General features: G+C 35.8%; 1 protein-coding gene across 5 annotated transcripts in view; it reads right to left on the minus strand.

Annotated features, from left to right (window-relative positions):
- The window catches only part of Prkdc (protein kinase, DNA-activated, catalytic subunit), a 177,125-nt gene that overhangs the window by 143,956 nt on the left and 9,498 nt on the right, over positions 1-23,671 (minus strand). For 3 of the 5 annotated variants that reach the window (XM_048782878.1, XM_015485774.2, XM_048782880.1), the window contains exons 8-21: positions 20,321-20,376; positions 20,205-20,235; positions 18,928-19,085; positions 11,573-11,719; positions 10,594-10,758; positions 9,999-10,167; positions 8,753-8,802; positions 7,459-7,584; positions 5,766-5,918; positions 4,127-4,242; positions 3,660-3,819; positions 2,302-2,388; positions 1,740-1,859; positions 1,152-1,311 (exon numbers count right to left, since the gene is read on the minus strand). In XM_048782878.1, coding sequence (XP_048638835.1) covers positions 1,152-1,311; positions 1,740-1,859; positions 2,302-2,388; positions 3,660-3,819; positions 4,127-4,242; positions 5,766-5,918; positions 7,459-7,584; positions 8,753-8,802; positions 9,999-10,167; positions 10,594-10,758; positions 11,573-11,719; positions 18,928-19,085; positions 20,205-20,235; positions 20,321-20,376 — 1,698 coding nt within the window. Of the gene's footprint in view, positions 1-1,151; positions 1,312-1,739; positions 1,860-2,301; positions 2,389-3,659; positions 3,820-4,126; positions 4,243-5,765; positions 5,919-7,458; positions 7,585-8,752; positions 8,803-9,998; positions 10,168-10,593; positions 10,759-11,572; positions 11,720-18,927; positions 19,086-20,204; positions 20,236-20,320; positions 20,377-23,671 lie in introns of those variants that run through there. The other 2 variants (XM_048782879.1, XM_048782881.1) reach the window with 2 other exon arrangements.

Genomic DNA, 23,671 nt, shown 5'->3' on the forward strand with positions numbered 1-23,671 from the left:
TTCTAAGTGTATGAATTTTTGTCAACTACTCAAATAGCAGTACACCTTATATAATATGCATTTTAAAAGCCTAAACTATAGAGATTAACTACTATGAAATTTTTTCATCCCTAAAACAAGACTCACAATCATTTATATAAAAATCTTCCAAAATTTGAACTTTTTTCAAGAATTCTGAACATACATTCAGAATGTTTCAACTAGATACAGTAAAATCTGTCAGATAACTTCTATTTAATGTTTCCAAGACAATAACATTTAATAACAAAACAATGATTTACATAGGTAAAACTTCACAAATAAAACATTTCATTTCCACTTTTAATATAGTGAAATTTAAAATTCTAAAATTCTTACTAATACTTCAGTCTTTCTCCCAACTGAATCTTTCTTTTTGCTTGTACTTGGTAATATTCCTTTTCATTCTCATTTAAGTAAATCCAGCCTTTTGACTGTTAGTACTACATTCCCTGATTAGTAATATTTTTTGCCTGGTCAGATGATTTTTTCTTTAAAAATCTTTTCCTAAACCTATTTCTTCTCCATTGACCTTTTTTTTTTTTCCCCAATTCTTAGCTTATATTTTAAAAATGAATAAAAATCCAACAAAAACACAAAATCACTATTTACTTTCTTTTTTTTTTCTCCTTTCCTTTTTGGAAGTACTGGGGATCAAACTCAGGCCCTCATACATGAAAGGTAAGTGCTCTACTATTGAGCTACATTATTAGCCCTTTCAATGTTACTTTGAGACAGGGTCCCGCTAAATTGCTGACACTGGTCTTGAACTTGCAATTCTCCTGTCTCAGCCCACCAAGCCCACTGGAATTACAGGTGTGTGCAACCATGCCTGGCTTCTGATATTTTTAATTCTTGTCTGATTTATTCAAAAATTCTTTGCAAGGTAGTATATTAGGAATTACAAAGAGTTTCTATCCCTGAAGATTTTATAAATCTTAGTAAGATATAAACAAATAAAACGAAAAATATTTTAATAACTTGATTACATTTCCTATTGTTGCAATTATATTGAGATAACTAGGGAATAAAAACAAACATATAATGAAAACACTGGGTTCAAATTTTAAGTTTCAAAAAATATGAACAGTCCTATTAATCATGATGCATATTTCAATTTTTTTAAACCTTACCTGATAAAGTGGAAGTCTTCAGGTATCCATCAAGGCAAGGGAGAATATTTTTGTAATAAGGCTGAATTACATGCTTGTCGATATAAATTGACCATTCTTCAAGAGCATTCAGACCTACTTCTGCCAGCGGGGGATAGCTTAAACCCAGCTTGAATGCCATCTATGTCAATCCAAACATGATAAAGAGAAAAATGGTGAATTTGAGATTTAAAGAAAAAAAAAAACCACCAGTTAATTGTGGTTTCTGTGTAATACACCATTATTCTATCACAGGAGCCCAGACATTGCTGGAGGTATGTGGGTACAGTCCAGGTCACCACAAGGAAAACAAATAGCACCAGTCCACAAGACTGGTGGTTTACTACGGACTTCCAACATATGCAAGGTGTAATTCTCACATTTGCCTGCAAGGGAAGCTCAGAGAGGCCATGTCAGGTTTCCTGAGCACCAAAGCTGGGAAGTGGCAGAGGCTAAGCCATTCATGCAGCCTGCATATGTGATTCTGCATGGAGATCCTTGGTATCTCCATGCTCTTTAGGAAAAATAATAGTAATGAAGATGTGGGTCTGCTCAAAAAAATTCATCTACCTGCAATGCAGGGACGTAGGCTCTAAAGTCAAGTTCAATGATGTCATGTGGCAGAGACAGAACAAAGGTCAAACAGGAGGCCAAAAGTTCATCTTTGTACTGTTTCATTTTAACTGATACCTTAATGAGAAATAAGACAATAGTAAATATCTGAAGAGAGACTGCAATTTGAAAATCAATTTTAAAACTTTTAGTCTATTTTCAAATACAAAGAATGAGCACATAGACTTTATTTGACATGACCATGTTCACTTACAAACTAACCACTGATCTTCAAGATAATTTGTTGAAGGGCCTAATTCCCCTCTATATGAAAAAATTAAGAAATATATTTTGATTTGGAGTTGTCATCACTCAGTTGAATTATTTTAAGGGAATTCAAGATACTTTTGAAACACAACGATTTGCTGTGTTAGTTTTTTAAAGACCTTAACTTCCAATCTGAATTTAGCAAACCAGTTTTTTAAAAAAATTATGTCACTTATGATCACTAGGATTCTTTCACTACACATTCATTTAAAAATAACCTATAAAACACTAAGATAAATCACTTAAAAATTACCTCTTTACCAAATTTTGCAAATAAGGCAAAGCAAGAATACTTTTCTGGGTCCTCAGGAGAGCATTTCAGACTCTTTGGACTAACTCCCTGTCAAATAAAATATCAAATTAGTACACTAAGCAAGAATTAGGAAATATTATATTGTAATCCAGCAGTTCCCAACCTTTCTCCAGAGGGCTAAACTCATTCCACTTTACCAAAGTCCAGTGTGGAAAAAAAAGAGACTCAGCTATAAGAGCATTTCCAGGCAGAGGCCAATAAGAAATAGAACAGGAAAAGGGAAGCTGAACTAAGTCCATTTCCCTTTCCATCTTCCAGTAAGATATCTGTGTTCTGGGAGACCTGCTTCTCCTGAAATTACACAAGCAGAGTACTTGTGTGACAAAATGGAGCCTCATGGATGCTATCACAGTCATTCTCAAAACTCAGAAGGCACCAAAATATCTGGATGAATTGCTGCACAAATCACTCAGGCTTGCCCCCAGAGTTTCTGATTAGCTAAGTATGGAGACAGCCCACAACTTACAAATAATGACTGCAATTCAAAAATTCCTAGGAATCTTGAATAAATTAGCCAGGTGGTTAAAAATCAAAGCAGAAAATGCCACTAACTTTTCAAAGACAGTCATCCAACTGACACTCAAATATCAACTTTTAAAAATATATAATAAGGGCTGGGATTGTGGCTCAGGGGTAGAGCGGCGCTCGCCTAGCACGAGTGGGACCCAGGTTCGATTCTCAGCACCACATAAAAATAAGGGCATTGTGTTGTGTCCATCTACCAAANTCTACACCAAAGTGCATACTGTTCTCTTAAAAAAAAAAAAAAAATATATATATATATATATATATATATATATAAAAAAATAAAAGGGGATGGGGACACAGATCAGTTGGTAGAATGTTTGCCTCGCATGCACAAGGCCCTGGGTTCAATCACCAGCACTCCCCAAAAAAAAGAAAATAAAAATATATAATAAAGCCAGACGTGATGGCGCACACCTATAATCCCAGCAACTAGGGAAACTGAGGCAGGAGGTCACAAATTCAAGGCCAGTCTTGGCAAGTTAATAAGACTCTATCTCAAAATAAAAATATTTTTTAAAAAAGGTTGTAGCTCAGTGGTAGAGCATTCTTGAGTTCAATCCCCAGTATCACAAAAACAAAAAAATATATATACATGCAAATATACATATATACACACACACACACATATACATATAATTAGTAGACTTTAAAACTGCATATGCCATAATCACATATATTTCATAATGCATCATATACACTCATTTTTTTCCAAAGGGGGAAAAAAAAAGAATGAAAACAACAAGACTAAACCATATTTTCAAAATTCTTACCTCGAAATATTTTATTTTCTTGGCATTTCTCACTGCAATAGAAAGCAATTTGTAGAAACCACTGATGAGTGGCAACCGTGTAGACTGCAAAATTAACTTATATGCAAATAAATACATCCAAGGTTCAAAAAATCCTACTTGTTTCTCAGGGAGAATCTCTCTGTAAAAACAAATTAAATGTTTAAGGTAGAAATTTTTATCCTACTAATTTTTATTTATCTTTAAAAATACACGGGTTATAAAAATTATAATTCTATTGTATAACATTTTAAGTAAATTCTTTTTTAATCTACCTTTAGATTTTTTAAAAGGCTCATTTAGATATATTTTAAAGGTCTATACATAAATGATTTTAGATTTAAATCCTTATACTATTTTATTTCTTATATTTATTTAAGGGTATTTCCTCTATTATACCCAATTACTAATAATTTTCAGTCTTAAATAATTAAAATTTTACAAAGTACCTGCAAAATTCCACCAGGTTAATGAAAGCTGAAAAATCTTTAGGTTTAGCAGGATGTAAGTTAGCAGCTGGATCTGAAGTCGGGATCACCCAAACACCAGTAGCCTCATTTCCATCCTTAAAAATTAATTGTACCAAACACTGTACTATTCAATCACAGATTATTCAACAAATAACTTTTCAATCTTCTTGTCCTAGACCTGATGCTATGAGGAAAGAATGAAAACGTGATAAAGGCAGAGACAGGTTCTTAAGAGCCTGCAGTCTGGGAGGAACAACAGGACTTGAAGCAACAGAAAAACCAAAGAAATCATGAAGTGATGAAAAGAACGGGAGAAATAAAACAAGGGTCTGATTTCTTCAAGAAGCCAGCAGTGATACTTGGACAGAGGCAGAACTGTAAAAGGTTAAGAAGGATCAATGATAACTTGGAGGTTTCCAACTGGGAAAAAAAGAATAATGAACAGTAATAAGACAACGAAAAATGTAATTTTGGGGGAGTACATGAAGTTTAATTTTAAACATATTATGTTTGTGTTACCAAATCTATGTTATCAAATACAATTTGTATATTCAAATTCTAATATTAAACAACAGGTTATAAACACAGAGACAGAACCTACAAAGGACTGGAGACCAGCTATGACAGAGGTGACAGGGGACCTGCTGGCACAGGCAAAAAGGGTGGACCACAGAGAAAGAGAAGCCAGTGAAGACTTCTGAATGAAGATGAACAAGTGTTTGTATGTTGGATGACACAGTTCCAGGAAATATCCTTTCAGAGAGTTTTTTTGTTTTGTTTTGGTTTGGTTTTTTTTTTAATGAAATTATCTTAAACAAGCATACAACACAAAAAATAATTCAACTCACACTGGTTTCTATCACCCAGCATAAAAAAACTGCACATTACAAGTATAATACAGCCAATGTGGCAATGGCCTTATAACGCTTCCATTTTTTCCCCTTTGCATATTCTCTCCACTATCCCATCATCTCTCATGTACCTTCACAAGTGCAGTGGAATTACATACACGTGAACTCTAACAAGCACAAATGCGCCTAAAATTATCACTACGATCAAAAGCAAACTAAAAATTTTCCAATGAAACCTCTAACCCTTTCACTCTAGTCTCAGTCTTGTGGTTTGCTGTCTCTACAGACACCTCAGAAAAGAGCAGGGCAGCTCCACGCTAGCAACTTCAAGCAAAGATTTACCTATTATCCAGGCTACAAACCCTGGGTATGTTCAGTCTATTACCTGCATTCTAATATCTCAAGAGCAAATTTGATATTTTCTGCCCCAGTTTGGAGTGTTCTTAACAAAAAACAAGGAACCCCACGCTTCCCTTTCCTACTGTAAAAAGTCTCATCTATCAAAGTGAGAAATAAACCCAACAAATTAAAAAAAAAAAAAGTTTTAACATATTAAACATAGAAATTGCTTTTTGAATAATCCACTGATAACATTTTGTGTACAACAAGTCTATATCCAACAGAAAAGCATCAATGGCATATAGTAATCCCACCCAATGAAATCAATTTGCTTCAGCCCCCTAAAGATGTGCTATTATTCCCTGAATATTTACATGCAAAGAAAGTTACTATAAAATGATGCAATATTATTGACAAAAAATTCTAACCTCTTGTTCTCCAAAAGTCTGTTTTTCTAGTGTAAGATCCAATTTCTCCACAATCTTCAAAATGGATTTTACAAATTCATCATAGAGTAAATGATTCAGACTTTGAAAGGAAGAATTCACAAAGAGAAATGTCTCGTCTGCTAAAATAAAATCCTTTAAATAAAGGAAAAAAACTTCAAAATTTTGTACAAAGAAATATTTAGGATGAGTATTTATAAGCATTAAGATATTTTTTAAAAAGATACATACACAGGTTCTTGTATTTTTAGGTATCATGGAACCAGTGATATGTAAACTGAGGCAGATTTACCTGATGTTTTCAAGCTTCAAAAACCTTTCGAAATCATTATTACAGCATCATTTCAGTCAGATAATACAACTTATATAGTCATGTACTAAATACTTTGTACATAGCAGTGAATGAGAAGATTTAGACAAAGCCCTGTCAAAACATTACTCTAACAATTTGTGTGCAAATGTCCATAAACACACAAATGTAAGAAACATATACACTATTTGTGTACATACACATATATGTACACATGTGTAAACACATACATGCATAATAGGTAAATATATACCCAGCCTCACAATAAACTGGAAAGTATAATCTACCATTTCTTTAAAAGTGAAGCTATTGTATCATTCCAAAATTATAGTCTAATTTCTCTGCCTATTCTCACACATTCTATGGGATTTAACTTCCAAATATAGGGATATCTAACATTACATACAATAAATATTTTGGATAAAATTAATAACTGCTATACTATTTTAACTCAATAAAAAAAGTAAAAAAACCTAAGATTTTTTGACAAGATAGAAATTATCTATTGACAAAAAGTTGCATGCCCTAGGTATCAATGCTTTGTCAATGGATATATTAAAACATTAGGCAACCAAGCCTAATGTAGAAACTGAAGAAATATCTACCAGAATAATAGTAGGCAGGAGGTATTATTCTAATATAATTAATGTAAATAGTAACTATGCACTAATCACCTTCACACCTATTCAACCAATTGGATTTAATTTATCTTTATCTTAAGCAGATAAAGAGGGCTGGAGGTATAGTTCAACAGTAGATTGTGTGTTTAGCATGCATGAGACCCTGGGTTTAATCTCTAGCACCCAAAAAAAAGTGGCAAGGGGTGAGATAGTTCTCTGGTGATAATACTGTTATACTTTTTGTTTCCTAAGACACTGGACCTGATGAAAATAATAATTTACTACCAATTACATTATCCTGTCCCATGAAGCTAAAAAAAAGACTTAGCTACAGTAATCAATTTAAAAGAGCTCTACATTTGTATTCCATTCAATTAACTTTTTTCCTAGTTTCACTTTTTCCCCCCCCTTATAGTACTTGGGAATGAATGCAGGGCCTTAAGGATGTTAGGCAAGCACCCCTACCATTGAGCGATACCCTAGGTCTTTTTATTTTATTTTGCCCTAGCTGGCCTCAAACTTGCAAACCTCCTATCTCAGCATAGGCGCTATTACAGGAGTGCACCACTGCACCCAGCTTCTAGTCTCACTTTGTCTTCAACTATTTAAATTTTTCGTTACTTGAAGTATTTTTAAAAAACTTTTCAAAGTTATCACAACGTAACTCTGAAACAAGTATTTAGTCAATAATTATTGAAAAAAAGGAACTGGGGAACATTTGTAGCTTTAAAATTATAAATTTTACCATCATCTGGTCACAGTTCAGGAGATATCTAAAAAGATCCACATAGTCTTTATACGTGGGTACTTTCCATTTGCCAGTTCTAACCTCCCCGGAGGCTGGTTGGTCTTTAGATTCAGAGTCAGCACCCTGGGCCAGAAAGAAAGCAAGGCAATATTGACTGATGTACTCACAAAAGCAGCTTGGCTGCCAGAACTTGCTGATTTTCAGACTTTTCTTAACTAAAACTGCAACCAGCAGGAGACTTATACAATCAGATCAAGGAAGACATATTTGAAAGCACAATAAAAAGAAGCTGAAAAAAAGGATGATTGTTCTGTGACTAAAACCAAAAACTATTTTGACACATTATCCACCAGATGCACAATAAATCATTCTTTCTCTTTTCTTACACAGTTCAATCTCTCATCTTAACCTATTTACTATAATTTCTAGTAACTAAGGTATGTCTCCCATAATATACCTTAGCATTTTATCCTAGAGTTCCAAAAGAGAAAACATTTTTTACAGTTTTTTTTTAGTTGTAAATGGACACCATACCTTCATTTTATTTATTTATTTTATTTTTATGTGTTGCTAAGAATCGAACACAGTGCCTTACATGTGCTAGGCAAGAGCTTTACCCCTGAGCTACAACCCTAGCCCAGAAAACATTTCTTTTTCGTAAAAATATATAAAACAGGGCTGGGGATTAGCTCAGTTGGTAGAATGCTTGCCTGGCACGTATGAGGCCTGGGTTCAATCCCCAGCATCACAAAAAAAAAGAAAAAGGAAAAAAAAAAAGTGTGTGTGTGTGTGTATACACATACACATTATATATATATATATATATATACACACACACACACACACACACACACAGTAAAGTTATGTTTAAGGAATTTCATCTTTTTTTTTTTTTTTTGGTACCTGGGATTGAACTCAGGGGCACTCAACCACTGAGCCACATTCCCAACCCTATTTTGTATTTTATTTAAAGATAGGGTCTCACTGAGTTGCTTAGCACCTTGCTTTTGCTGAGGCGGGCTTTGAGCTCAGGATCCTCCTGCCTCAGCCTCCTGAGCTGCTGGTATTATAGGCATGCGCCACTGCACCCAACTGAGGAATTTCATATCTTGTGAGAAATATATTCACCTCACACAATATAGGTATTATGACCAACATTTTTTAAAATGTAAGGCATGGCTAATGAAGAAGAAAGGCCACTTTTATATATTTACATACTAAAACTACAGCAACATTTCTATCCTACAGTGATAAAAAAGACTTATTTTGAAACATTAGATTCAGAATTTACCTTTTGAAGGATCACAGGTTTAGAACATATTCTGATTAAAGCCTGATGCACTAAAAAAATAAAAAATAAAAATAAAAATGAACACTGAAAAATATAACCAAACGGGCAACAAAAACAACAATTTTTATAACTTCACCTCTCGATTTCTTTTCTAAATTTGTTAGTATCCTTAGTTTTAAAATTTGAACTATTAAATTCAGAAACTAAGTATGAGGGGAAAAAAATATTTTGACCCACCAAAATTTTAAGAATTCTCTAAAAGGGTTTTAAGATACAAAAGAATCCTATTATTTATTTATTTATTTATTTATTTATTTATTTTTCTGCAGTGCTGAGGATTACACCCAGGGGCTCATGCATACTGGGCAGGCTTTCTATCACTGAGCTACATTCCCAGCCTAAAACAAAGGAATTTAGTAGATGTTATGTAATACATTAAGTATTCATTACTCATCATCATAAGAACAAGAATGTTCTCACTCCGGTCAGAATGGCAGCTATTATGAAGACAAACAACAATAAATGTTGGCGAGGATGTGGGGGAGAAAGGTACACTCACTTTGCACTTTGGGACTGCAAATTGGTGCAGCCAATATGGAAAGCAGTATGGAGATTCCTCGGAAATCTGGGAATGAAACCACCATTTGACCCAGCTATCCTTCTTTTTGGACTATACCCAAAGGACTTAAAAATACAGGGACACAGCCACATCAATGTTTATAGCAGCACAATTCACAATAGCTAAACTGTGGAGCCAACCTAGATGTCCTTCAGTGGATGAATGGATAAAAAAAAAAATGTGGCGTATATACACAATGGAATTTTACTCAGTAATAAAAGAGAATAAAATCATGGTATTTGCAGGTAAATGGATGACGCTGGAGAAGATAATGCTAAGTGAAGTTAGCCAAACCCAAAAAAACAAATGCCAAATGTTTTCTCTGATATAAGGAGGTTGACTCATAGGGGGGTAGGGAGGGGAAGCATGGGAGGATTAGATGCATTCTAGATAGGCAGAGGGGTGGGAAGGAAAGGAAGGGAGCAGGGGATTAGCAAGGATGGTGGAATGTGATAGACATCATTATCCAAAGTACATGTATGAAGATACGAATTCGGTGTCAACATACTTTATATACAGAGATATGAAAAATTGTGGTATATATGTATAAGAATTGTAATGCATTCCGCTGTCATTTTTTTTTATTAAAAAAAAAAAAAGAAGAACAAGAATGAATGGCAAACTTACCCACAGTACTAATGCAATTCCAGAGAATTGGTCCTTTTTCTGCTAAGGCTAGGAAAACTTTCACTATGGCTTTACAACAAACTGACTGCATTTTTGGACTATACTGTGGGAAACAGTCTATTTGTACCACTATGATATGTTCCAGAACTGGAGTATACACCTCAGGAACCTAGCAGAAATGAAAAGCAAACTAAAAGTTACAGGAGAGAATAAATACATGAATAATACAAATATCCAAACCAATTAGAACTACATTAAGCATGTTTTAGATAAATGAAAACTTCTCTGCCAAACTTAATGCTTATGACTGCCTAAAAGAAATTAGAATAAAATTATCTGATAGTTAAGGCACAATTGTATCCCAAGCAGTGATTCTTAATTTTTTAGAACAGAAAAAGTAACACGTACTTTTATCTTCTCTGGATAAGAAATCAAGTTACTAATGGGAAGTCTATTAATAAAAAATACTATTAAAATGTCATATTGACCACAATAGTGCCTACACTAAAGGAACGACATAACTCCACCAAATTATTTGGAAAAAAAACAAGATTAAATATTCAAATTGTACATAATTTATAACAATTTCACTTACTGTGTCAAGGTAAAGCAAGACACTTGCAATAGACTGGAGGAAACTGGGCATCTGATAAACATGGTCATCAACAGTGTCTGTCTGGGTGAGGAACATTTGCTTGCAGCGCTGAATGAGCTCAATGTACATGAAGTCAACATCTTTTGCATTTATAACCTTACAAGGCTTTAAGAAAAGCAAAACATAACTCTTTATCAAACTTATCCACATCAAAACAAAGTTACTTAGGATGTCATGTTAATATAAACTGATATTAGCAAACTACTTACTTGTTTACTTTATATAAAATATCTTATTAAGATGCTTTTTATACTAAGCTGTGATCACACTCTAGTTATTCATACACAGGACATTTTTTTGATTAACTATGTTCTAGGCACTGTTTAGATGGTGGGTCACATGCAGTCAGTGCCCTTATGAAGCTAGGCAATCCCAGGAAGACCAGACTTAAACAGATGTCCAGGATACACTATTATACCATGCTCCACACTATGAGCACAGTCTTCTTTTTTAACTCACAAATCTGATAATGCAACTATTTTTTATTCTAAGACCAGATCTCAAAAAGTTGCTAAAGCTGGCCTTAAATTTGCAATCCTCCTGCCTCAGTCTCCCTACTCCCTGGGATTATGGGAGTGTGCCACCAACAACTACAGTTTTACTTTTTTTTTTTTTTTAAATAAGGAACAATACAGCACAGAGAAAAACATGGGCTTTTGGTCTTTAGACTTTATCAATTCTGTGTATCCTTTGATAAGTTAATTTCTCTGGATCTCAGTTTCCTCGTGCATAAAACAGAATAATACTCAGCTTATAGAAGAGTTATAAGGCTCTGAGATAACATGTATTAAAGGATTTTTACATAGTAAACACTGAAAAAGCTCTTAACAAATGACAATAATACTGTCACAAGTATGAGACACTATCCTTTAAACACTCAGGTGAAACAAAAAGAACAGAGTTAATTAATGAGCCATACTCCCGCAAAGAGTCCATATCCACGGATAGCAATGGATAACTCCTTGTTGTTTGAATCTGTGTTTCTGATGATTCCATAGAATTGTTCCATAAAGTACTGGAGCTTAGTCTTATGCACCTCTGCATCTTTTGCCACCATAAAAGAAATCTGTAATTACATAATATTTATCTTTAGAAATACTTAATAGCAAAATAATCTATACAAATATGAAAAAACTGAAATTGTTTCTATACTATTTACATACTAACAGTTATAATTTCTGTTACTCATAAGACACTTTACTTCCATTTGCTTAGTCTGAGGTTCAAGAAAGATAGACTCTTAAATAATGATATATTTATTGTATGTGATATATTCTTCCTAAAGAAATGAACTAAAAGAGACAGGGAAATGTAGAAAGTGATCTGCACACATGCAAAATACAAATTTTGATAAAGCAGAAAGTAGTCATTGGAGCACATGTCATCCAAAGTGTGAATGAAACTATCAGACCCAGTGGACAATGAATTCAGAAGTCATAACAAATATAAATTACAACTTAGAATCAGAAAGACAAGGAATCACAAACTTATAAAAAATAAGCTACAGATTATAAAGCTTAAATGAAGTGAGGGAAGGGGAAAAAAAAGTGCTTTTAAAAGCAAATAGATGATTATCTACCAACTAAGCAACAGTGGCCTAAACGCAAAAACATAGGTAATCAAAAGAGCTTTCCTAATTTTAGGACAAAGACTGTCTAGGATAAGAATGGAAAGACTTGAGATAATGAACAGATGGAAAGGGAAAAAGGAGCCACCTTCCATCACCAACCAACTACAACATTCCCTAATTCTACCCAAAGCCATCAGGTCTTAGCATTTGTCCTTCTCCGGGCTTTGTTCCCCATTCATTTTACAAGGATGGAGAATCACGGATATTGCTTCAAAATTTCCTTTCACAAAACAGACCATGAACATGTTTCTCAAGAAGTAAATAAATAATATCTTAATTTCAAAAGTTTTTCATTTTCTGAAATTTACCGAGAAGACAGGATAGAATAAAATATTTTAGCATATGAAACAATGCTATATCATAATACCATTAAAAATTAATCATGCAGAACTCAATGTGCCATCAAGAGAACATACAACAGTGGAAAATCTCAAGGTTGCAAAAATTGTGAATAATACTCCTTTACGGCAAAATATCTTTCTCTTCACTCCTTCCTTCTACAAAAAGAGGAAAAGAGAGGGCAAAAGGAGAAGGAGGGAAGAAGACAAAATGAGAAAGGGGTCATCAAAATAGTGATTTTTTTTTTCTTGGTAGTGGGATTTTAGAAGATTTGCACATTGTCGACAAAGTACAGCATCCCTTTATGTTCAAAACACTAGAAAAACTAGGGATAATAGGAACTTACCTCAACATTGTAAAAGCTATATATGCTAAACCTTAGGCTAGCATCATTCTAAATGGAGAAAAACTGAAGGCATTCCCTCTAAAATCTGGAACAAGACAGGGATGCCCTCTATCACCACTTCTATTCAATTTAGTTCTTGAAATACTAGCCAGAGCAATTAGACAGACAAAAGAAATTAAAGGCATAAAAATAGGAAAAGAAGAACTTAAATTATCGCTATTTGCGGATGACATGATAATATATTTAACAGACCCAAAAGGGTCTACAAAGAAACTGCTAGAGTTAATAAATGAATTCAGCAAAGTGGCAGGATATAAAATCAACATGCATAAATCAAAGGCATTCCTGTATATCAGCAACAAAACTTCTGAAATGGAAATGAGGAAAACCACTCCATTCACAATATCCTCAAAAAAAAAAAAATAAGATACTTGGGAATCAACCTAACAAAAGAGGTGAAAGATTTATATAATGAAAACTACAGAACCCTAAAGAGAGAGATAGAAGAAGATCTTAGAAGATGGAAAAATGTACCCTGTTCATGGATAGGCAGAACTAACATCATCAAAATGGCGATATTACCCAAAGTTCTCTACAGGTTTAATGCAATGACAACCAAAATTCCAACGGCATATCTTGTAAAATAGATAAAGCAATCATGAAATTCATATGGAAAAACAAAAGACCCAGAATAGCAAAAGCAATTCTAAGCAGGAAGTGTGAATCTGGAGGTATAGCGATACCAGATCTCAAACTGTACTACAGAGCAATAGTAACAAAAACATCATGACTGCTACCTACTCCCCATGCAGTACAATGCCAAGTTTCAAAGTACAAACTTATGCACATAAAAACTGGCAGAATTAGCAATCTTTATTTTGGAGGAGAACCAGAATGAAAATGCTGTGCCTGAAGTAAACATTAACACTTCATTTTATGGATATTGTCCTCCTTTTAGCTCAGCATTCCCTAGATTCTCCTAAACTTTATGGTTCTTGTTTGACTATCATCTGTCTCTTACAGGTGAGGCTTCAAAATTCCAGGTGGCAGTAATAAAGTCCATACTTATAGATCTCCCAATCCCCAATCTGTAGAATATAAACTTGAATTTATAGAAATACAAGCTTCCATTTTCAGGATGTGAAGCATTTCTTCATGTTTTTTGATGTCTGGACTCTTTTTATCATTTTATGTTGCATATACAAAAGGCCATTATGAAATAGAAAGAAAAATTTATAAGATTTTAATATTCAGTGCAAAATGAATTCACAGATTACTTTGTCCAAGAATTTCTACTTACCACTAAAATACATATAATAATATTAAGCACATATTTATGTCCTTTGCAGCATACTAACTTGTTTACTTGTGGCACCTTAATGTCCATAATAAGCCTATTGGGTTGGTGCAATAAATCATGTCCCCTTCATTAATGGAAAGATTAAAACTCAAAGTAGTTATAAAAATTTCCTCAAAGCCAGACTGCTTTTAAGTGGTAGATCCTATAATTAGACCTATGCGTGTCTGATTCCAAAGACAAAGTTCTTAATGACACTGCTCCACTGTTAATTGTTTTGATACATTGTAATCATTGTAGCTGTCTTTGTATATTTTATTTTAGTACAACAAAATACCTGAGTCTTGGTAACTTAATAAGAATAGAGGTTTATATAATTTATAGCTCTGGAGGTTCTAGGGCATGGACCTGGTAACAAGTTGATTGTGGTAAGAACCATATGAAGTGTGACATCACAATGGTGTTAGCACATGCAGGAATGAGATGACACATCTCAAGACCACTGGGATCTTACAAGAACTAAATTAATCCCTTCTCAATGTACCATTTCCAATGACCTAACAACTTCCCCTTTAAGACCCACCCTTTAAAGGTCCCATCACACCACCACTGCCACACTGAGGACATGCCACACAGAATCCATAGAAGTAGCAAAAATATGACCATGCCTGAATACCTGTGTCATGGACTATATCAGAAACCTTTGAATTATCATCTAGATGAGCTCTACTTTGGATTTTGATTCTGAGAACTAAAGCTATGTCTAAGTATTGTAATAGTATTGACCAATGTGTGAACATGAAACAGGAAAATCTAAAGACACCGCCTAATGGTGACCTTGCAAGAAAGAACAGAATTGCAATTATAAAGGAAGCATCTATCCAGAAGACCCAGCAAGAAGACAGCAAATGAGCTCAGATAGTGGGAGCAAAGGGAGACATGACATTGGAAGTGTGTTTGAAGTGACAAGAATGGGTATACAGAAAGGTCCCCTGAGGTGTAAAAAAGAGGGATGTACATGTTTTTCATAGGATTTTTAGGGAATGACTACAGCCAGTATAGTGTGACGAAAACATAAATGTCCAGTGATCTGACTGGATCCTCAGCCCTCCAGGAGCTGGATCTAACCTTATAGTAAATTGATATCCCTTTATTTTGCTACCTATTCCTTCATGTTGAGGCAGTAAAAACTGCTGTGGGGTTTACTGCAAAAGAGAAGAGAATTAGAGAAAGAGACTCTCAGATGATTGCCAATCTAACTGAGTGAGATTCTGACAGAGAATAGTTAGCCATACATCTATATCCAAGAAAGAAGACCCAACCAAGAGGATGCCAACAACCCAATGGCTCAGCTCATAATAACCAATAATGAGAGGATGAGTTCAGAACAAAAATCAGGCAAATGGAAAGGGAGGAGATGGTGCACAAGACAACATTCAACCCAATCATTAAGAAACCTCAGTGGTGAAACTTGGTGGGACACAGAAAAGAGCCATTTGAGTTTGTGGAGGCTGTTTTTTTTTAAACCACCTTTATTGCTTTTGTAACTACTCATTTTCCTACTTATTCATGTTAATCAGCCCCTTGTGGAATCTCAACAAATGATCAACACTTGCTGAGTTGGAAATGGGGTGGAATGAAACTAAAAAGTTTTTTCATAGCAAAGGAAACAATCAAAAACGTGGAGACTCTACAGAATGGGAGAAAAATCTCTGCCACCTGCACTTTAGATAGAGCATGAATCTCTAGGATATATAAAGAACTCAAAAAACTTAACACCAAAAATATAAATAACCCAATCAATAAGTGGGAAAAGGAACTGAACAGACACTTCACAGATGAAGAAATATCATCAACAAATATATATAAAAACATGTTCAACATCTCTAGCAATTAGAGAAATGGAAATTAAAACTACACTGAGATTTCNCCCCCCCACCCCGGATGCCAAAAGAAAAGAACCAACACTGACAGAGCAAACCAAGTTAACCATAACAGAACAGACACTATAAAACTTGCATGGAATTCTACAAAAGGCAAAACCAATATTTTGTGTCAGAAAGCACTGGTTGCCTATAGCTGGGAATGGGGACAAAATGCAGAGGCTCAAGGGAATTTTCTAAGTGTTATGGTTTAGATATGAAGTGTCCCCCCACATTCATGTGTGAAGACAATGCAAGAAAGTTTAGAGGTGAAATGATTGGGTTATAAGAGCTTTGACAATCAGCGTGTTAATCCACTGATAGGGATTAACTGTGTGGTAACTATAGGCAGGCAGATGTCACTGGAAGAGGTGGATCACTGGGGACCTGCCCTTGGGGTTTATATTTTGTGGTGAGGGCAGAGCTCTCTTCTGCTTTCTGGAGGTCTCCTCAGCCACCTTTGTCCACCACTCTCTTTTGCAGTGATGTTCTGCCTGATCTCGGGCCCAGAGCAATGGAGCTGGCTATCTATGCACTGAAACATCTGAAACCATAAGCACCAAATAAACTTTTCCCCCATTAAAACTGTTCTTCTCAGGTCTTTTGTTCACAGCAATGAAAAAGCTGACCAAAACACTAAGTGGCTGGAAGTATTCTGTCTTGAACAAATTACACAGTACATATATTTATCAATTACAACTGTAAAAAAAAATAAAATACATGCATGCTGCTATATATAAATTATACCTCAATAACGCCCACTTTTGTGTACGTGCCTGTGGGCATGCTAGGCACGTCAGTGTCAGGAAAATAAACAATGTTCTGACTCCACAGGGAGAGGACACTAGAAGCTCCATGTCTGGTACTTTCTTGGTCTCTGTACTGTGTGTCGTCCTTTACTTGATTTTAAATTCTGCCTTTAGCTGTAATAAGCCATTACTGTGAACTTAATAGCTTTGAGTTTTATGAACCTTTTTAGCAAAAAATCATTTTTTTTCTTATTTTGGTACCAAGGATTGAACCCAGGGGTGTTCAACTATTGAGCCACATAGCCACATCTGTAGCTCATTTATTTTCTATTTTGACACAGAGTCTAAGTTCCTTAGGGAAACTAAGTTGTTGAGGCTAGCTCTGAATTTGCAATCCTCCTGCCTCAGCCTTCTGAGCCACTAGGATTACAGGTGTGTGCCACTGTGCCCAGCACAAACTATCACATTTGAAGGTAGTTTTGGAAACCCCTAAACATGCAACTGAAGTCAGCTATAAGGACAGCACTGAGGGAATTGTTTCCTAACTTCTTAATTGCCTGAACTCTTTAACTTTTTCAAAAATTACACAGTATTAGGAGAATATCTTCAGTGATTAAATAACATCTATTCAATCTAAGTTTTTATTAAGGATTGGAGCAGGAATCTGAAATTAAATTCTCTGGCAAAGATCTGCAATGAAGATGTTCCGTGAAGCTCATTAACGGCAAATAGCCAAACCAAAGGAGGGCTAATAGTCATCCCTGCAGGCCCCCTCCCCACCTACCCTCTGCTATGACAGGCAGGTGTTATTAGTGAGCATTGATTCAGGGATGCCACCAGGTGTGATTCCCTCCAAAAAGACTCCTACGTAAGTCCTGGACGTTCTTATTCATCTTAGTAACAAAGCCTAAAATGCTGTCTCTCAAAAGCCAATGTTTATTGAGATCCAAACATATTTATGTGAACCAGAAAAAAATAATACCATAAACTTTCATTTTCTATAACAAATAAGATCAGCCAATTAAGCAAAACAGGCATTTTTATGAGGAGGACCAGGAAAGGAAGCAACCTTAATATCAAGAATAACTTTGACAGACAAGTTTGATGGGCAGGTTGAGAATAGCAGAGGAACACTAAGTTGAGAGGGACAGCAGGAAGCAGTAGGGGGCCAGACACAAAGCACACTTATTTCAGTTTTGTGGGAGTTGGACCACACCCAGACAAAGGACAGCAGTGCTCTCTCTCTCTCCTATTAAGCTGTGAATCTCAGGCCAATAGTGTCTGCACACAGTTCACAGTTTTCCTGGACTAGTCTGTGCATTTACTATCACTTATTCATTTTTAACAGTTCTCCAAACAAAATTTTGACTCTCCAGGATCTTTCATCAGATCCAACTTGGCAGTCTAGCTCCTTAACACCTAGCCTACACTACAGGAATTTCCAGATGCCTCTGGATGCGCACAGCAATTTTGAAACCACTGCTCAGAACCACAATCACAACACATTCCCCTTAGCCAAAAAAGATCTGCTTCAAAATTTGCCAGATGAAATTCTGCAACTGCATCCTATCTATATGGAAAACCCACAGGGACAAAGGTGCTCTCCCTATCCTTGTGGTAATCTCTCATACAAGCCTCCAGCTTCTCATAGCAGCTAGCCCTTACCTCCAGAGAGATGGGGTCCTTGGTCCCCCAACCTCCAGTTTGAGTAGCCCTAACCTCCCGCCTTTCCTCTAACTCATTCTCTGACACATCTTAGCTCCATGAGACTTGCCTCAATGTTGGCTCTCTGTCCTGATCAAAATTAGTATCTTACTAGCTCTCTTGGTCCAGGGGCCAGTTATGAGACTGATGGAAAGTAAAGCCTTCTGTTCTAAACACTACAGATGCTAATGGATTCACTTATATTTATTTTTCAAATTTATACATAGAAGATTAGTATTTAATTTTGTAAAAAAAAAAATTTATTATGAAAGTTGAATTTGTAGTACCTGTTTCAAAAAGGATTCCAGGGCTGAATATGCAGCTTTTTTCAGTTCTACATTCATATGGCTACACCACTTTGATAGTACTTCAAATAAAGAAATGTAGTTTTCCAAAAGGCAGGTACTAAATTGAGATGCATGCAGAGTAAATAAGCGTAGGCCAGCTGCAAATGCAAAACACATTATACTTGAAATAGGACAACATAACAGTATACTATGGGGACACAGCCACATCAATGTTATGGCCATGCAATTCACAATACCTAAACTGTGAAACCAACCTAGATGCCCTTCAGTAGATAAATGGATTTTTTAAAAATGTGGCATAGGGCTGGGGTTGTGGCTCAGCGGTGGACTGCTCGCCTCACACGTCCGAGACCCTGGGTTCAATCCTCAGCACCACAAACCAAAATAAATAAATAAATAAATAAATGAAAGAAAATAATTTTAAAAAATGTGGCATATATACATAATGGAATATTACTCAGCAATAAAAGAGAATAAAATCATAGCATTTGCAGGTAAATGGATGGAGTTAGAGAAAATAATGCTAAGTGAAGTTAGCCAATCCAAAAAAAAAAAAAAAACAAATGCCAAATGTTTTCTCTGATATAAGGAGGCTGATTCATAGTGGGGTAGGGAGGGGGAGCATGGGAGGAATAAACAAACTCTAGATAGGGCAGAGGGGCGGGAAGGGAAGAGAGGGAACATGGGGTTAGAAATCATGGTGGAATGTGATGGACATCATTATCCATAGTACATGGATAAAGACAAGAATTGGTGTGAATATACTTTGTATACAACCAGAGATATGAAAAATGGTGTTCTATACATATAATATGAATTGTAATGCATTCCACTGTCATATACAAAATATTAATAAAATTTTTAAAAATGAAATAAAATAGGACAACATAAGCCAGAACAGAGCAGAAAACTAAGAAAGCTTCAGGTCTATGTCAAAGTTAAAACTGTGTTCATGAAGACTTAGTACATCATACTAAATCCAGATTTATTTAAACAAAGCCAGAATCAAACAGCATGGATTCTCTGAAAGATACCCTAAGATAAATATATTTTTAAATCATGAATCTGAGCATAATCACCTCAATCCAGGTTTGTGTTATAAAAACTAAACTCCCAAAACCTTTCTATAATAATTATAATATGAAACACCACAGATGTTATAGCACTCACTTTCATTCATAGTTTAAGTAAAAACTTATTCAAGATGTTAATCGAGTAATGTAAAATACCACAACTTATTAAATATAGACTCTTACCCAAGGGGACAGCATATCTCTTCAGATCAATCTGTTTCAGAAAAAAAAATTCACCATCAGTGTTTGAAAATCACACATCTCAACCATAAAAGACTGAAGAGTAATATTTATCCTACCTGAGGACAAATTGCTTTTAGTGCAAAATCAAAAATCTCCCTTGAAGTCTGTGGATCTGGGGAAATAACAAAAAAAGCCTGTTACAAATCATTACAGTATCACCTGATGTACTTTACCAATAACTCTGCAGATTACCAGGTTTGCTTCAGTCAGGCTGACTGCATTAACTCCAAGTCTCTTATGAATTCAGGAGTAACCCCTTTCAACACTGGATCCAACTAGAGAGATGCAACTCAATACTGCTGCACAGTTATTACTACAGGAAACTAGAAAAATGTGGAACAAGGAAGACATGTGTTTAAAATCCAACTCATCACTTACAAGCTCTGTTAGATAATCTCTCAGAGCCTCAGGGATAATTTACACCTTCTTTAAGGGTTGCCTCAAGAATTACATAAAGTAACTCATTCCAGGCCAAACACATTCCACCCCCCCACACCCCTAGGTATTTATTCCATGCATAACACATGCCAAATTATTATGGGAATTACAAATGTGAATAAAATATAACCTTTGACCTTACTGAAATTATGATCCAAAAGGCAAGACAGAACAGGCACAAAACTGTAATGTGAGGTTCTTATCCTGGCCTGAATGACATTCAGTTATTTGTATTTGTCTCCCACCAAATTATTCACTGCAGCTATACAGTAGTTATGGTTTATTCATCACTGATTTCTCCACCCTAACAGTCACCTGCAAGAGCAGAAAAACGCTTTTTTGATGGAAAGACCTACTGTCTTTCAAATGAAGAACAGCCCAGAGGATTATGTGATAGGAGCTGGATGGAATTTAATTGAAAACAATTTTATGCATATTCAGGAAAGGCTTGACAGACATGGCAGCATTTGAAATGGGACTGAAAAAATGGGTATTAGGGGCTGGGGTTATGGCTCAGTGGAAGAGCGCTTGCCTTGTATGCATGGGACACCACCTAAATAAATAAAATAAAGGTATTGTGGCCATCTACAACTAAACATTTTTAAAAAATATGTATTACGGAAAAACTTATTCAAATAGAAAATAACAGTGTAAACACAGTATGCAGACACAGGGGCACACTTATTTCATATAGCATAATGTCATCTAGATTGACCCATGTTACAGCCTATATCAAACTTTCCTTCCTTACTTTATGTCTGGATAAGCACTTGTGTTAACACAAGAATATTCAGAAGTGAAATCATTAGAACATGAGAGCTGTAACCTAATCAGTTCATACTAGTTTGAATGTACTAACTGGGTGAGAAGAGTGGGTCACTGAAAGCATGCTCTGGAGTGGTTCATTTTCCCTGTGGCCCCTTCTCTCTTCCTTCTTGGCCACCATGAGTGAAGCAGCTTCCTCCACCACACCATTCAGCCATGATGTTCCATCTTACCTTAGGCCTGGCTAACCATGGACTAAATCATGAGCAAAAATAAACTTTCCCACCTCTAAATTGTTGTCAGGGAGTGGTCACAACAATACAAAGTGGACTAATACAACTTGACAGAGTGGGAGCAACAGGACGTAAGACAGAGGAAGGCAAATCACACAGGGTTGCTCCAGTATTTTTTCTTGCTAAGAAGCAATAATAAGGGTTGAGTAGAGCTGGGCACAGGGGCGCACATCTATAATCCTAGGGACTCAGGAAGCTGGGGCAGAAGGACTACACATTCAAGGCCAGTCCTGGCAACTTAGTGAGACACTGTTTCAAGATAAAAAGGGTTGAGGATATGGGGATATAGCTTAGTGGCAAAGTGAAACAGATTCCATCCCCAGCACCACCAAAAAAAAAGGTAGAATTGAGTAGAAAAAATATTAGGTTGAAATGTGAAATTATTCTTTTTTTTCTTTTCTTTGGAGGGGGCGGGCAGGTGGTGGTACCAGAGATTGAACTCAGGGGCATTTGGCCACTACTCCATATCCCCAACCCTATTTGTATTTTATTTAGAGACAGGGTCTCACTGAATTGCTTAGCGCCTCACCATTGCTGAGGCTGGCTTTGAACTTACGTCTTCCTGCCTCAGCCTCCTGAGCCACTGAGATTACAGCATGCGTCACTGCACTCACCTTAAAATTATTCTTTTTGGGAATGAGCAACCTGATGAAAGCAAAACACACAGAAGTACAAAAAGCTGGCAATAACTTAAAATTTTAAGTGCAAGAAAGAGCAAATATTTTTAAAGGCAAATTTTTTTGACCCTAAAACACTTTTTAAGAAACTAGGAAAGGGGCTGGGGATGTGGCTCAAGTGGTAGCGCGCTCGCCTAGCATGCATGAGGCACTGGGTTCGGTTCTCAGCAACACATAAAAATAAAATAAAGATATTGTGTCCACCTAAAACTAAAAAATAAATTAAAAAAAAAAAGAAAGAAAGAAACTAAGAAATAAAATAAAGTTTTATAATCTTAGAGTGGTATCTGTTATATTATCTTCTAAATCTTTAGCTTTGAATTATTCCAGGAGAACACAGCTATGAAGAAAAGTGTATTAAAGAAGACTTAAAATCATAGGAAAGGATCTGCATCTTCAGAATTTCAAAATGTTGATGAAAAAAAATCAAAGACCTAAATAAATGGGGGAAATATACTGCTTATGGATTGGAAAACTCAGCATAGTGAAGATGTTAATTTTCCCAAATAGACACAAAGGTTTAGTGCAATGCTTATCAAAACAGCATCAAGGGTTTTGTTTATTTTCTATTTTTGTAGACACAAGCTTATTCTAAAATTCATAGTGGAAAAACACAGGGTTCATGATACTAAATTGTTTTGCAAAAGAAGAATAAAATGGGAGAACATACTCAACAAAAAGACAGTTCATTAATGGCAGGGGACTGTAGTGAGCCGTTCTATTTAGATCGTGGCCGCCATTAGAAGATGGCGCCGGCTTCCACTGTGGCCTGTGACAAACAACTCCTAATATGGAGAATTGGCACGCAATCCCGTCCCATCCTATGAGAAAGGTCCACGTGGCAGCTTAAGATTGGTATGCTGGAGGCTTTATTAGGCTGTGCTTGGGCGCTCGGCGGGGGGTCACTAGAAGATGATACATGAATCAAGGCCTGAATAAACTGCTGAAAGAAGAATCCTGTGTCGTGTTTTCCCTTGCCGGCGAGGGGTCACGACAATTGGTGGCCCGTATGGGGAATTATATTCCTCGAACCCAGGATCCAGAACTTTCAGCAGTCAGGGTGGTGCACCGGTAAGTTCCCAGGTAAAATGGGAATCCGCAAACTAATAGCGGGACGCTCCCCTGTAAAAGGAAGAGAGCGGGAAAATTCATAAAAAAGGGACGCTCCCCTGTAAAAGGAAGAGAGCGAAAAATTTATAAAAAAGGGACGCTCCCCTGTAAAAGGAAGAGAGCA

Source organism: Marmota marmota, unplaced genomic scaffold (assembly GCF_001458135.2).
Source record: "Marmota marmota marmota unplaced genomic scaffold, marMar, whole genome shotgun sequence".
NCBI classification, from domain to species: Eukaryota; Metazoa; Chordata; class Mammalia; order Rodentia; family Sciuridae; genus Marmota; species Marmota marmota.